This window comes from Epinephelus moara, chromosome 5 (assembly GCF_006386435.1).
Source record: "Epinephelus moara isolate mb chromosome 5, YSFRI_EMoa_1.0, whole genome shotgun sequence".
In the NCBI taxonomy this organism is placed as follows: Eukaryota; Metazoa; Chordata; class Actinopteri; order Perciformes; family Serranidae; genus Epinephelus; species Epinephelus moara.
Genome location: NC_065510.1, coordinates 39870977 through 39885384, shown reverse-complemented (window position 1 = coordinate 39885384; position 14408 = coordinate 39870977). Strand labels below are relative to the sequence as shown.

General features: G+C 41.4%; 1 protein-coding gene across 1 annotated transcript; it reads left to right on the top strand.

The window, feature by feature from the left end:
• The first annotated feature begins 2527 nt into the window (after window positions 1–2527).
• Window positions 2528–14319, top strand: rfc1 (replication factor C (activator 1) 1). The gene is made up of 23 exons (XM_050044527.1): window positions 2528–2657; window positions 3120–3269; window positions 3379–3454; window positions 4181–4297; window positions 4774–5081; window positions 5974–6045; window positions 6633–6710; window positions 6812–7171; window positions 7438–7551; window positions 7654–7833; window positions 8019–8123; window positions 8407–8836; window positions 8981–9093; window positions 9300–9414; window positions 9614–9702; window positions 10181–10318; window positions 10650–10745; window positions 10843–11096; window positions 11280–11397; window positions 12378–12523; window positions 12622–12835; window positions 13373–13561; window positions 13689–14319. The coding sequence occupies exons 1-23, from the start codon at window positions 2655–2657 to the stop codon at window positions 13797–13799; spliced, it is 3576 nt and encodes a 1191-aa protein (XP_049900484.1). The 5' UTR covers window positions 2528–2654; the 3' UTR covers window positions 13800–14319.
• The last annotated feature ends 89 nt before the right edge of the window (window positions 14320–14408 follow it).

Genomic DNA, 14408 nt, shown 5'->3' with positions numbered 1-14408 from the left:
CAGTTTTTCTATAAAGTCATAAACTGCATTTTTGTCAGTTAACATCACAAGTGATGAATCATAGAGGGATAAATAATATCCTGTTCTAAATTTTATTGTGTCAGAATTCACCAGCTCACCTGACAGCAATACATTTTCTGATTTATTTTTTATTTTCGTATCTCAGTAGAGTGAAACCTGGAGGCCTTTTGGTGTTTGATAATTCCTGTGATGGAATATTTTCTACATTGTACCTTTTTACTCTTCACCATATTGAATATTTATTACTAAATTATTTCTGCAACTGTTGATGTGTACACCAGTTGCCATACTGTTGAGATGACAGTTGGCTGTGTCTTACCTGTTTCTGTCTGCGAGTGCGGCCTCATTAGACAGCTTCAGGTTTTGGTTTGTGTATCGCTGACTGACTTCTGTGTTTTTGGTGTTTACAGATGGGCAATGCTGGGAAGACTCTTTGTGTTACCATCTCCTCCCATCAATCTGTGCCAAAACTCTCCAGTGATTCCTGAACTGACACAGAGACACGCACTACCATCAAACAAACACTTCGTAGATGTGACAAGTGATGTTAAACAGAATCTGGAGACCCTCTGAGTGCCTTTAATTAGATGAGGTTAGTAATTATAAACGGTTACATCTTATTCTGCTGAGCCAGTAACTTTATCATTGTAAAATAAATGGCTGAAGCATTGAAACAAACTGGTCTGTGAGTCTGTCAGAAGCTTTTTTGCATCTTAAAGCACGCGCGTAGGCTGCGGTTTTACATACTTCACAGGTCAATGAATTCAAGTTTTACATAAAAATATAGCCCACATCAATGATACTCAACTTATGAATAGGGTGCTGGGTGGTTTCACATACTTCATAGGGCAATGTATAACTTTTACATAAAAATATACACCATTTAATCTTCATCATCCAAACGACCACGGAGACATTCCTTTTTGTAGGGGACCGAAGTGAGTCAGACATTTTCTTATGCTTAGGTACAGTGTATATTACATATTATAGTGTCACCATCTGAATAAACATACATTTGTCCAATTGCAAATATGTCAGAGTACAATTCACATGCATTTGAGACTATCAAACATATTTTCTGTTGTGGAGATGCACAACTTCTACAAATCTGAAATTTAAAAACATAACAGATCTTCCTTACTGCTTATGCAAAAGAAAGATGTATACCGAGTGCTGTAATGACTGTACTGCAATGAGGAAGGGCAGGGCAACATACAGTCGCTGGCCCATCTGTCTTCATATTGTTTCTGAGGAGCAAAGGAAAGAAAAGTGTGACATTTTCACAGCACTGCAAACAAGTGCCAAGTGTCTGACTTTTACACTGAAGACCACAGTTAATGTCCCGCCACCTCAGTCCTTTAACCTCGAGCACGATTTTTAGAGTAATTATAATTCCATGAACTCATGTAATTTTTAACCAGAGGTTACAGATCAGAAAATGCTCACAAATGATAAATAACATTAGTAAATACTGGGCAACAGCATTATTATGTATACTGTGAAGATGCTGTTACCTATTCATTTGTGATCAGTGTTACTGAGCATATTCATTCATATTTTTACATTGTGTTTACTGGTTTAACAGGTCATTTCTGACAGCCCAGGGTAGACCTACTCCTCTGGACTTGGCTATGGAGGGAAAAAGGGTGTCCACTGAGTCCCCTTTTGTTTTACTTAAAGACAACTTTAACAATGGTCAAGCAGACACAATTTCTTTTGAAACATACAAGGTTGTACAAACAACCAGTATGTGGCATAATAATCTGTAGTTTAAAGACTCAAGTTTAATGTTAAAATTTGTGTTACTGCATCATGGGATTAAAAATTGAATTCCTGTTATTTTTACCTCTCCACCGTCAGTGTCTCAACATACTGTTTGATGCTGTAGCTCCCACTTTTTCAAACAGTATACCTATCCAGTGAGTGCTTTTTAAAATAGAAATTTAAGTTTGAAATAGACACTTGTATTTTTTTTGTTGTTGTTGTTCTTCAGTAGGATAAACTGTTGAACGTTTGTCCACTCAGTGTTAACATACGCGTGCATTTTGAAAAGATACACAGAACTGGTGCCCTGGGACGTTAAAAAATAAGTTCCTCCATTTACATATTTTAACAAACATTTTCAAAAATAATTTGGATACTCACTTTGACATTTTAATATTCATAATATAGCACACTCTTGCAAAACTTTTTTTCACTTTCAAAATCAATTGAATGACTTTCCCCACAAACCCCCCATCATCATATACTGTGCATCAATAATTATACTCCAATTATATAATATTTTGTACTTTAAATATAGCCTGTTTTGATGCTAATATTTTTTTACTATTTAAGTAAAAGAACTAAGTGACCGCTGCTCACCCTCCTCTTGTTCCCTTTCCTCTATTTGTTCCCCCCTCTACATTTTAAACTCATATTTTGGTTATTTTTGCTGTGTAAATTAATAGCGTATTTACATATACAACCCGCACGCTCAGTGACGCACATGACGCACAGCAGTATGGCCAAACTCCCGGTTGTGCGTCATCTCCGGGCGACGGTAGAATTCAGCTTCGCGCCAATCAGTTGAAGGATTTCTCTACTTTCCTTGCAACTAAACTGACCATAAACTACGAGGAAGCCTGTTCATCATGGTACGTTACAAATATAAACTATTTATTCGCTCTGTCTGCGAGCTGTCTGTGCAAACAAAGTGGTGAAATAAAGCGAAAATAATCCTGTTGTGTAGCTGCTGTTGAAACGCCAGTCAAGTGCGCAGTGTTAACGTTAGCTAATTAACGTAACAGCTAAAAATAAAAAACAACTATTCATAATATAAGTAAAACTTAACGAGTAAAAGTTCAGCGAGGAACACGTTATGATCATATTTTGCTCCGTCGTGTACTTGACATGCGCCTGCTGTTTTTGTTCAACAGTTAACGTTAATGATGCTCATTTCCCTGAAAAATCAATGTCAGAAAGTGAAATCTTCAAACCGTGAAGGTTCAATTTGCATCAGTATAGTTAGATCACAGTACAGCGCTGTAATATATGGGCTCAGGCAACAGCTCTGTTATTAGATGACCTTATTGTACATTCTGTCTGTGTGCACACAGGACATCAGGCGGTTCTTTGCACCGGCTGCAGCCAAGCCCGCGGTGCAGAAACCAGCTTCAAATGGAAACATCAAAACAGAAGAGAAGAAGAAGAAGAATCATCCCTCTTCAGACGAGGAAGTGAAAAAGAACAAGAAAGAGACCGCCAAGGCAAGGAAACCATGTCACTTTCTGCCCTCCTTCTTGCCATGATTCATCTTATCTTATTTGATTCATCTTATCTTATTTATCACGTTTTATTGTGGTTCATGTGCTTCAGGTGAAAAGCTCCAAAGCAGAGGAGAAACGCAAGGACAGTGAGAAGAAACGTAAGAAGCGTGCAGTCATAGAGTCAGGTACGTATGATTTAGTTCTCCCACATTAATTCCCCTAAACCATGCTGCAGTTTGTGCCCTTATAAGTGTTATTATTATATTTGAGTAACAGGGCATCTGTTTTACAGAAAACAGGTTTTCTATCTTATTTATTATCTTATAAATAGGCAGAGGGTTGTTTTATAATGGTCACTGTTGTTGTGAAAGTGTCTTTAAGCTAATAATCAGATCACTTGATTCATTCACAGTTTGAGTCCCTGAAAAATCTGTGAAGTAGGCGGGATTCAGAGCTCTTCAGAATCCTCTTCTGTCCATCGGCATAAAAAACGACTCTCTCTGCTGAGAGATAGATATTTTAAATTATTTCCTCCAGTTGTTTTTTTTAATCCAAACAAAATGAGATGACATTTGCCCTTGCCACAGAAAAAAATGTAAATTTGTTGTGTGAAAATATTAAATAATTAAAATAAACCGGATAACTTCTTTGAATTAACTTTATATTGTGCTATTGACAGAAAATGTTTTTATCCAAATAGTCTGTGAAGATCTTTGAAATACCATTTAAAACACTTGTTTTTAAACAAGATTTCCAATCTTTTTTTTTTCTTCAGAAAAATAGATGTTTTGCTCTGTGAAAGGTACAAACCAGGGACTTTTTAATCAGCTGCTATTGATAGTTGGACACGTTGCTCTTTATCTTCTCTCTGTCTCTTATTCATGACACATCTTGTCTTTCTGTCTGTCCAGACTCTGAGGATGAGGAGCCAAGGAGCAAATCAAAGAAATCCCCTAAGGAGAAACAGAAGACAAGCAAAACGGAGCCACCTCCCAAAAAAGACCCTGTGCAGTATGTCTCTGAAACAGGTAATGGGATTACGGTTTATCATCATGCTGCAGACGTATGGGCATGGACTGTGCAACATGACCTAATATCCACCTCATGATTTACTGTCACATTTACTTCAATGATGATTAAAGAAAAGTGATGTTTTAAAATACACCTGCACTCAAAATGTTCTCATCCTTGCAATGTCTATCTAGTTAATTCTTTGTAAGCTGAGTCTGTCAGTTAATCAGTGCAGTAATAAGCACATATTAAAAACAGTAAATGTTGACTCCTTAAATTTAAAGTATATTTAAGTCATTCAAATGAAAATAAATAGGAAGTGCAAAAGTAAAAAATAAGGGCCAAAATAAAACCATTCATGTCATGATTTTAAGAATTGAGGAGACTCAAACACATCAGTAAGAAGATGGATCCAGCTTTAAGATGAGGAATGATGTTTTGTTAATATATGGAAGATGTATTTTGATAGGCATTTGTCTTTTTTTGGTCGTAGACTCAGACAGCGACAACTTTCAGTCCCTAAAGAAGGCCGCCAAACCTAAGCAGAATGGCACGGACAAACAGACAAAGTCTGATAGTGGGAGTGCTCGTCCAGGAGCCAAAGAGGGGCTGAAGTCTCCTTTCAAGCCCTCCTCCACACAGGGGAAAACTGCGGTGAAGTCTCCTCCTGTTCCCGTCACCCCTAAGTCAGCCCCGCCTCCTCAGCCCAAAAAAACCCCCACCTCAGTATTCGACTACTTCGGCAGTGCGACTGTTCACCGTTCAGATAAGAAGCTCGTAGCCAGCACCAAACGGAAGGCTGTGAGTATTGATTCATTATTTCCTGTTTTCTCGTATTCTCTTCAAACCTTCTCATGGTTTTCATGTACTGACTTTTAATCCAAACTGTCAAAATTATAGCGAAAAAAAATTGTTACGCACAGAAACCTTGCACACTGATTCTGATGCGTCTTATTGTTCCATTTGTTGTAAAAATGTGCAATATGTGACAAAATTAGAGGACACATTTCCTCCTTTGCCTCTCTCTGCTGGAGTTACCTATCTGGCTGTCACCACTCTTTCCCTATCTGTAACGCCTCCCTGAGGGTACAAGTTCAAATTCACTGTGCAGCGGGTGAGAAGGGTTGCTAATAATGCTGTTTGCCTTACTTGGGTCTGTCCCATAGTGCTGCTGCTGCTCTGGCTTAATGTGGGTCTCATGCCACTCATTTATAATGTGTTCATTTGAACTAGGAAATCGGAATTTCAGAGTTCCCAGTCAGAATTTTCAAGTGGAATGCCCCCTGAAGTTGTACTTCTATCTCTGAAACGTGAAGGAGCCTCACAAAACCAGACCTCAAAGCCCTGCTTCAGTGCTTATGTGCGCAAAATATACCGTTAGTGATTTTTATCCACTGGTACCAGCTGAAAGAGGTATTGTTGTGGTTTCCGACTAGCTGTACTGGAATGCGGTCAACTTGGGTGGGATGTCATTCCCAGCTCTGACTCCGGACCTCTGTGGTAAAATGAACCACGACATAACCTCCAACAGGTCTGCAGCTCTTGAACACACAAAGCAAAGCAAAACAAACCAAGCAGATGGGCCGTCACAACCCTTTACTGAGAAAAAAACCCCACTTCAACATTTCATTACAGTATCAATAAAGAATCATTTACACCAAACTGACATTGTAAAAACTCTCCTCCTCCTCAGCCGACTCAAGACACAGATGATCAGATCAGTGAGGAAATCGCCAAACAGCTGCAGATGGAGGAGGACATGGAGGTACGCTGATCAACACGACAGCTGCATGTTCACTACATTGTTTATTGTAATTAAAGTTAAAACAAGAAGCTGAATAACAGAGAATGAATGGTAAATCATATATCATTCTAAATTGACCATCTTTAGGTTATAGACTGTTAGTTAAATAAAGAAAGCAGTTTGACTATGTTGTATTGGGCCTTGAAAAGTAATTATTGTTATATAATTATATTTAAAAAGTATCCTTTTTTTGTAGAACTTTTAACACTTCATAGATAAAATTATTAATTGGACAAGATAATCAGCAGAATAATTGGTTTTTATACATGCCTCCCAAGGCTGGACTTGTTTTTGAAAGTTTACAAGTTATTATAAATCTCGGAGAATCACTGAGATTCTAAATTATGATATTATGTTTGTTAATAGAGTTTAAAAAGTCCCAAAAGTAACATAGAAAATGTGACAAAATTTGCTGCTCTGTTAAAATCTCTTTGTGTTAATGTTATTCATAGTTAAGTGTGACTGTTTTTTTCTTTTTTTTTGTTGTTGTATTTTTTGTTTTGTTTTTTCATCATTTTGCTTTCTCGCTCTGACTCCACTTCACTTAGCTGGAAAAGCAGATCCACGAGGACGAGGAGTTTGCTAGAACTCTGGCCATGCTGGACGAAGAGCCTCAAGCGAAGAAGGTGATTTTTAGGGGGAAAAAAGAAAGAAAAGAAACAACACACATTCACTTTTGATATCAGTGCTTGTTAAATATAGTGTCTGTCTGTGTGTCCTCATCCAGGCTCGAAAAGGCTCTGATGAAAAACCAGCCGCTACCACATTTCCCAAAAAGAGCAGTACAGTCTCTGCCAGCACGAGCAGCCCGTCAAAGACCAACCAGAGGGGCAGCAAGTCGGAGGATGTGATTAGTCCGTCTCCGAGGAAAATCCCTGCCCCTGTCAAAGCCAGCTCCAAACTGGCCATGATGAAGAAAAAGGAAGAGACAGATGAAGAGCCAAAGAGCAAAACACCAATTTCGCCCACAAAAATAAAAATCTCTCCCAAAAAGGAGCCGATTGCTTCGTCGAGCTCAGACAAGAAGCTCACTCCCAAAGTAGGAATCACACCCATCACAGTTAAAACTTCTCCCAAGAAACCAGAGGTGAGCAAAGTCGTTAGTTATCTTTGGTTAGATATGCGTTGTCATGATGGACATTATCTATCAATCATTTTGTTTGTCCCCGAAAGAGCAGTGAAAGACAAATGCGTAATTAATCACATAAAGACATCATATATATACACAGTAAAAACTTTGTAGAAAAACATTAAGTACACAAGTTAAAACAATTTTAAAACTTTTTAAAAAATAAATTCTAGAATTTTACTTTAAAAACAAACTAAATGTCCTCTCTGTCTCTCTCTAATCAGAGCACAAGTACGAGCCCTGACAACGCAGAGAAGAGGAAGATCAACGCTTCAGCTTTTAGGAACTTCCTCAACAGAGATGGACCACGAGCTCTGGGCTCCAAGGAAATCCCACAGGTAAAACACACATCAGCCTTCAGAGTGACCACCATCTCCCCCACAACTTCCTTTGACTTGTTCTTAATCACCAGCTGTATGTTGTGTGTGTGTCATTTCCAGGGTGAAGAGAACTGTTTGGAGGGCTGTGTGTTTGTGCTGACGGGGGTCTTGGAATCCATGGAGAGGGACGATGCCAAATCCCTTATCGAGCGCTACGGAGGCAAAGTGACGGGCAACATCAGCAAGAAGACCACGTACCTGGTGCAGGGCAGAGACAGCGGAGTCTCGAAGCTCGAGAAGGTGACCGACCTGACCCAGACTGACAAATTCAGACCCAGAGAAGAAGAATTCTTAAAGAAAACGTGTGATTACTGACTTGCGTAGTTTTTGGATTAAGTTAAAATCATATGAAAAGTAATAAACCTTGATGATGTATCTGTCCGTTAAATAATATAGCATGTTTGTACAACTGTCTTTATACACAGGCGGAGAGTCTCGGTACCAAGATCCTGGATGAGGATGGTCTGTTGGAGCTGATCAGAACAAAACCAGGAAAGAAGTCCAAGTATGAGATTGCTGCGGAGGCAGAGGTAAGCTCTGACATTTTTTTTACTTAAATCATACTGTTCACAAAGCACTCCATCAGAGGTGAAATCATTTGAACCCAAAAGATGACATGCGGTGTGCGCTGCTGCATCCCAGAAGTTGAACTCTGTATATCTCAGGGCGCCCTGAAAAATAGGTGCTCTGGCATTTGAGCATCTTGTCGTTTGTCTTCAATGAAAACATTGAATTTGCAGCATGTGTACGTCCCCCAAGGATGAATTTTATTATGATGTGCTGTAACTACTCTGGGTTGATTTCTTTTTTTAGAGCAAAGCCTCAAAGACCAGGACTCCTCCCAGCAAAGCATCAAAGAGCACCCCCCAGTCCCAGAAGATCTCTCCCTCCAAGGGTAATTCCAGGTCTCCACACACCCCGAGCCCGTCAAAGACCGGCCTGGGACAAGGCCACAGTGCCCGGAACAGAGATGGCCGCACCCCACCTGGGAGAGGCTCAGGTCACACAGCCCGGAGGGAGCTTGGCCTTTCCTCCTCAGCTTCTTCATCATTAGCCCCAGGAACATCATCATCCCCATCACCAACAGGAGAGGACGCCAGTCTGCTGTGGGTGGACAAGTACCGCCCCCGCTCTCTGAAGACTGTGATTGGCCAGCAGGGAGACCAGAGCTGTGCCAATAAGCTGCTCCGCTGGCTGCAGAACTGGCACAAACACCACAGCGGGGGCTCTTCCAAGCCACCAGGTAGAAGACGGTTTATCTCTTATGTTCTGAAGTGTAGTGATTGAAACTAGATACGAAAGCTTACTTAGTTTCAGTGAATTTTAGCTCTGAAAACTGAACCTGTGTTTGAAGACCATGTGCTTTGTGCTGTTTGTTGCTGTACAGTAGCGAGGTTTGGTAAGTTCGGAGGAAAAGACGATGGATCAGGACACAAAGCTGCTTTGCTCTCTGGACCTCCGGGCGTGGGGAAGACCACCACAGCTGCCCTGGTCTGTGAGGTCAGTGTGAAAACTCACATGCAAGTTTTTGGGTGATTGTCTTTGTATATTTTATGTATTCACACCAGATAGTGTGTTATTTTTAAGTATTGCTGCACCCATAACTCCCAGCTGTAATCTAAAATGCCTTATACTTGAACATTTTGCTTTGATGTCAGTCTGTTTTTGACTCAACCTCTCCGGTGTGTTTGTGTGTCGGCCTGCAGGAGCTGGGCTTCAGCTATGTGGAGATGAACGCCAGCTGCACTCGCAGCAAAAACAGTCTGAAGGAAGTCGTTGCAGAGTCACTTAACAACACTAGCATCGAGAACTTCTACAAAGGTGACCCCTCTTTTCATTTTTGTTTCTCCATGTGTCATTCCTGCACCAACAGGTTTTAGTATGTACTGATTTATAAGGTGCCTTAATAGCACACGTTATATTTACTTTTTTCTCAATGTATAGATATTTTATTGTACTTGTGAATTGAAAGTTGGTGAATACTGTGTGGTATGTGTAACTGCTGGTGTATGTTTTGTAGGCACGTCTCAGAAGGTCACCAGTAAACACGTTCTGATCATGGATGAGATTGATGGCATGGCTGGCAACGAGGACCGTGGAGGAATCCAGGTAAAAGCAGCGTGATTTCACAATAGCCCCTTTTTGTTTGTTGGCACCAGCAGTTCATCGGCTTTCCTTTGCTTCATGACCAATCTTTCTCCAAAATTTTGCACCTTTTTTGCGATAGGCCGCTCCCATTTCCACCCCCACCCTTTGAACGCACACACACACATACGCACACTTGACCTCCATGCCAAATATAAGCCTTCTAGGGCAAACACTGTGGACGCCAAAGAGTGAGGACCAGATTCTCACAGAGAAATGGGGATGTTTAAGGAAAAGGTTCTGAGGTTCGCTGATAGATGATGAGATTGATACTGTTTTGGCTGTTATAAGTGGCTTTACTGAAATAATGGATGTCAAACCAACATATTTAATTGAAGGTAACTGCTTCTAGCAACTGTTACCACAGCGGACTTAGAATAACGACCGGTGAACGGACACATGACCTTTTCTTGACACTGACATGACTTTTTCCCTCCTGCAGGAAATGATCAGCTTGATCAAAAATTCAAAGATTCCCATTATCTGCATGTGCAACGATCGTAACCACATGAAGATCAGGTCACTGGCCAACTACTGCTTTGATCTGCGCTTCCAGAGGCCGCGAGTGGAACAGATCAAGGTACACACACACACACACACACACACGAACACAAATCCTGTTCCACATCTGACAATTTAGGTTAAAATAAAACACAAAAACCTTCAGGATACAAGACACACAACAATGCTCCATGAATCCAACTTGTACATGTAAATGTGGATTTTTAGGGATGCTCATGAATGGAGACAGTTGAGACTTTGATATATGCAAACCATTCCACACAGCAGCAGTAGACGGGAACTGATGTCTGTTACCCCATTTTAATCTGAAATATTAGTGAGCTCCTAAATATAAATGTTTACTTTTCCATCTCCTTCACTCCAATTTTTTTTTCCTTTTCATTTTTCAGGGAGCCATGATGTCCCTCGCTTTCAAAGAGGGAATCAAGATCCCACCCCCAGCTCTCAACGAAATAATCCTAGCCTCCAATCAGGATGTCCGTCAGGTAAAGAAGATGAAGTACAATGATTTCACACTGAGATTATGTCTTCACTCAACACCCTCTGTCCCCCCTCTCATCACACTTGCTGTTTTTTCTCCAGGTTATCCACAACCTGAGCATGTGGTCGGCCAAAGACAAAGTGATGACGTACGACCAGTGCAAGTCTGACGCAGCCAGCGCCCGCAAGGACATGAAAATGGGGCCGTTTGATGTTTGCAGAAAGGTGTTTGCGGCTGGGGAGGAAACTGCCCATATGAGCCTCATCGACAAGTCTGACCTCTTCTTCCATGACTACTCGTTAGCGCCGCTCTTTGTCCAAGAGAACTACCTGCATGTTCGGCCAAAGGCTGCCGGGTGAGAGAGGCTTCCTGTGTCCAGTCTCTGTGCTGAGCTAAGCTAATTCTCCCTTGGCTCGAGTCACATTAATGCGCAAACATAAGAGTCGGATTAATCTCAGTTGTCGACAAGAAAATAAAAATCCTAAAATGTCAAACTGTCCCTTTAATAATTCTGTATTTTCATGTGTCATCCTCACAGTGGTGACCTGAAGTCTCACCTCATGCTGCTGAGCAAGACAGCTGACTCCATCTGTGACGGAGATCTGGTGGACAGACGGATCCGCTCTGGGCAGAACTGGTCGCTGCTGCCTACCCAGGTAACTCACACACTCACAATCAGATTCACAAACACTTGGTCGCCCTACAAACTTGAAGTAAAAGTGGATTTGTATGTTAGGGGGGCCTGCAGTAGACACAAAGTGGTAACATGATCTGGCCTGGCTACAGCAGACATGAAATATGTACAGATGCTTGCAGTCTGTCGAGCAGCCTTTTGGTTGTCTTGACGCTTTTCCCTTTTAGCATGGCTGACCAGAGCCATTTCCCCCATGTTGCTAGCATCACATGCAGAGCTTTGTTCCAGCGTGGCTGTGGTCTATCTCTCTCGAGCCATGCATTATATTTGTTGTTCGAAAACCATACATTATTAAACACACACTTAAAAGGCATTTGCAGATAAGCAAATAGCTGCATACGCCGATATGTATTACGTCGTACTAATGATGTTTTAAAAGTCACCACAGCACTAGATTTTAAATCACAAATACAAGGAACATATATTGTATAGACATATTTTTTTTAACCAATAGCCGAAGCAGTGATATTCCAAACGTTTCCAAAACATTTTGTTAATTCCAAACCAGACCCGGAGAACTGTTTTCTTTTGGCATACTGTACAGTGGCAAACTAAGTTTCTTCTGGTGGTCAGTGTATTTTTCACAACATGTGAAAATCATTTGACCAGGTTGACGAACCAAAGACCTCAGATGTGGACTCATTTCTGCTGTAAAAAGTTCTCTAAACACAACGTTATCTTAATACTTCTGTTCACCGTTCTAATTACTGCCTGTGTTATCCCTCTGTAACATTTATTTAATTTATCAGAGGCATTTACTTGTTTGAAATTGACTTTGTTTTTCTTTTGTAACACTGACTGTAATTATACATTAATTACAGTAAACACACACTCACGCCTTATCACAAGCTAATTACTGCACCAACCCAATACATGCTCATTTGTCAGTGCAACAGAGATTCATCATTGTGCTGTTCTGTGTGCATGTGTGTGTGCTCGTAGGCCATCTATGCCAGCGTGTTACCAGGCGAGCTCATGAGAGGCTACATGAGTCAGTTCCCCACCTTCCCCAGCTGGCTCGGCAAGAACTCCTCCACCAATAAACATTCCCGCATCGTCCAGGAGCTAGCCTCACACATGGGTTTAAAGTGAGTGACCTTATTCAGCGTCTTTGAACTATTTACGCATCCTCGAACACAGGGTGACATTCAAATATTTGAATGTTGTATTTGTTCGGCTCCTGCAGGACAATGAGCAGCAGACAGGCAGTGAACCTGGACTACCTGTACTACCTGCGGCAGGCGCTGCTGAGCCCACTTCAAAGGCACGGAGCAGAGGGTGCTGGTGAAGCCGTGCAGCTGCTGGACAACTACCAGCTCATCAAGGAGGACGTGGATAGCATCATGGAGATCAGTGTTTGGGGTGGACAGCCAGACCCGTACTCCAAACTGGATGGCAAGGTCAGCATGAGCAAGAAGGGGCATAGTTTGGTATGGAGACAGTGTTTGGAAGTGACATAAGGAATTATAGCGCACTTAGTTCAGGTCATTGTGACTGGCTGACAGCACTTACAGCACCTCTTAGTATTACTCTGCTGTATTTACTCACTTAAACCTATAACTGTTCAATCCAGTGCTCAGTACACACCTTAAAGGGATAGTGCACCCAAAAATGAAAATTCAGCCATTATCTACTCACCCATATGCCGAGGGAGGCTCAGGTGAAGTTGTGTCCTCACATCACTTGCAGAGGGGAGAGGGGGTAGCAGCACAACTGCACCTAATGCAGGCTGGGCGCCCCAGATTAAAACGTCCAAAAAACACATAATTGAAACCACATAATATCTCCATACTGCTCGCCCGTAGTGATCCAAGTGTCCTGAAGCCCCGACAGAAAAAGCTGTTTGGAAAAACGTCATTTAAACTCTGTTTCTATCCTTTCCATGGTTGATTATTATACAGTGAATTCTGACACTTCTGTTGTCTGTCTCTTCGCAGGTGAAGGCAGCGTTTACAAGGGCCTACAACAAAGAAGTTCACTTGACGCCGTACTCTCTGCAAGCAGTGAAGAAGGGCCGCCGTGGTGGTGGTGGCAGCGAGGGGGAGTTGGGGTTGGGAGGAGAGGACATAAACAACGAAGAGCAGGAGTCTGAGGATGAGGGTCTCAAAACAGACGCCATGATCAAAGTAAGAGCATCAGCAATGACATGTACAAACACATTTGATCCCATGAACACTTCATGCCAAAGGCTGTCTTCATATATTTGTGTTTTTTCTTGTTTTAATGTCGTCTGTATCTTGTTCCTTCCTGCAGCAGAAGAAGGCCAAAGCTACCAAGGAGTCAAAGAAGGAGAAGGAGGATTCTGGGAAAGACAAAGACAAAGGCAAGGGGAAAGGGAAAGGCAAAGGCAAGGCCAAGAAATGACCAATGATCAGAGGAGAAAAACTGTCCTGGTCTGCCTCCCTCTGCCCCCACTGACTGTAATATTCTTTCTCTGCACTTGCAACAATCCTTAAATGAGCATCACAAAGTAGTGAAACTGGTCTTAACCTGTGCAGGTAACTCACCTGTCCCTCATCAGACATTTGACTCTAACCACACTAAGAGATGTCTGTATGTTTTTTTTAACATCCTGTCACGTTTCCATCAGTGTCTCCATATTGAAGAAATGATGTATATTTTCTGCTTGTTCCAACCATTATCATGTGTGTACATCTCAGTAGTAACGTGTCTCATCAGGAGTGTAGTACATTTCTTCAGTTATCAGTTTGTGGTCCAGGTGTCGAGGCTGTAAATAACGCGGCTCTGATGTATAAGACTGTTACTTTTTGCTACGATGACAATATAGAGATGCTTTAGCTATACGGTTAGCACTGATGCTCCTGTAAATTGCAATTTTGTAAAAACTTTGATTAGGATTAATAGAAAAAAGTTACACTCATGAGTGCGGTTGATTTCTTGAATTCTTTCAATGAGTTGGGGAAAAAAAATAAATAAGAATTTGACAGACAAGTCGCTCTTGAGAAGCCAACA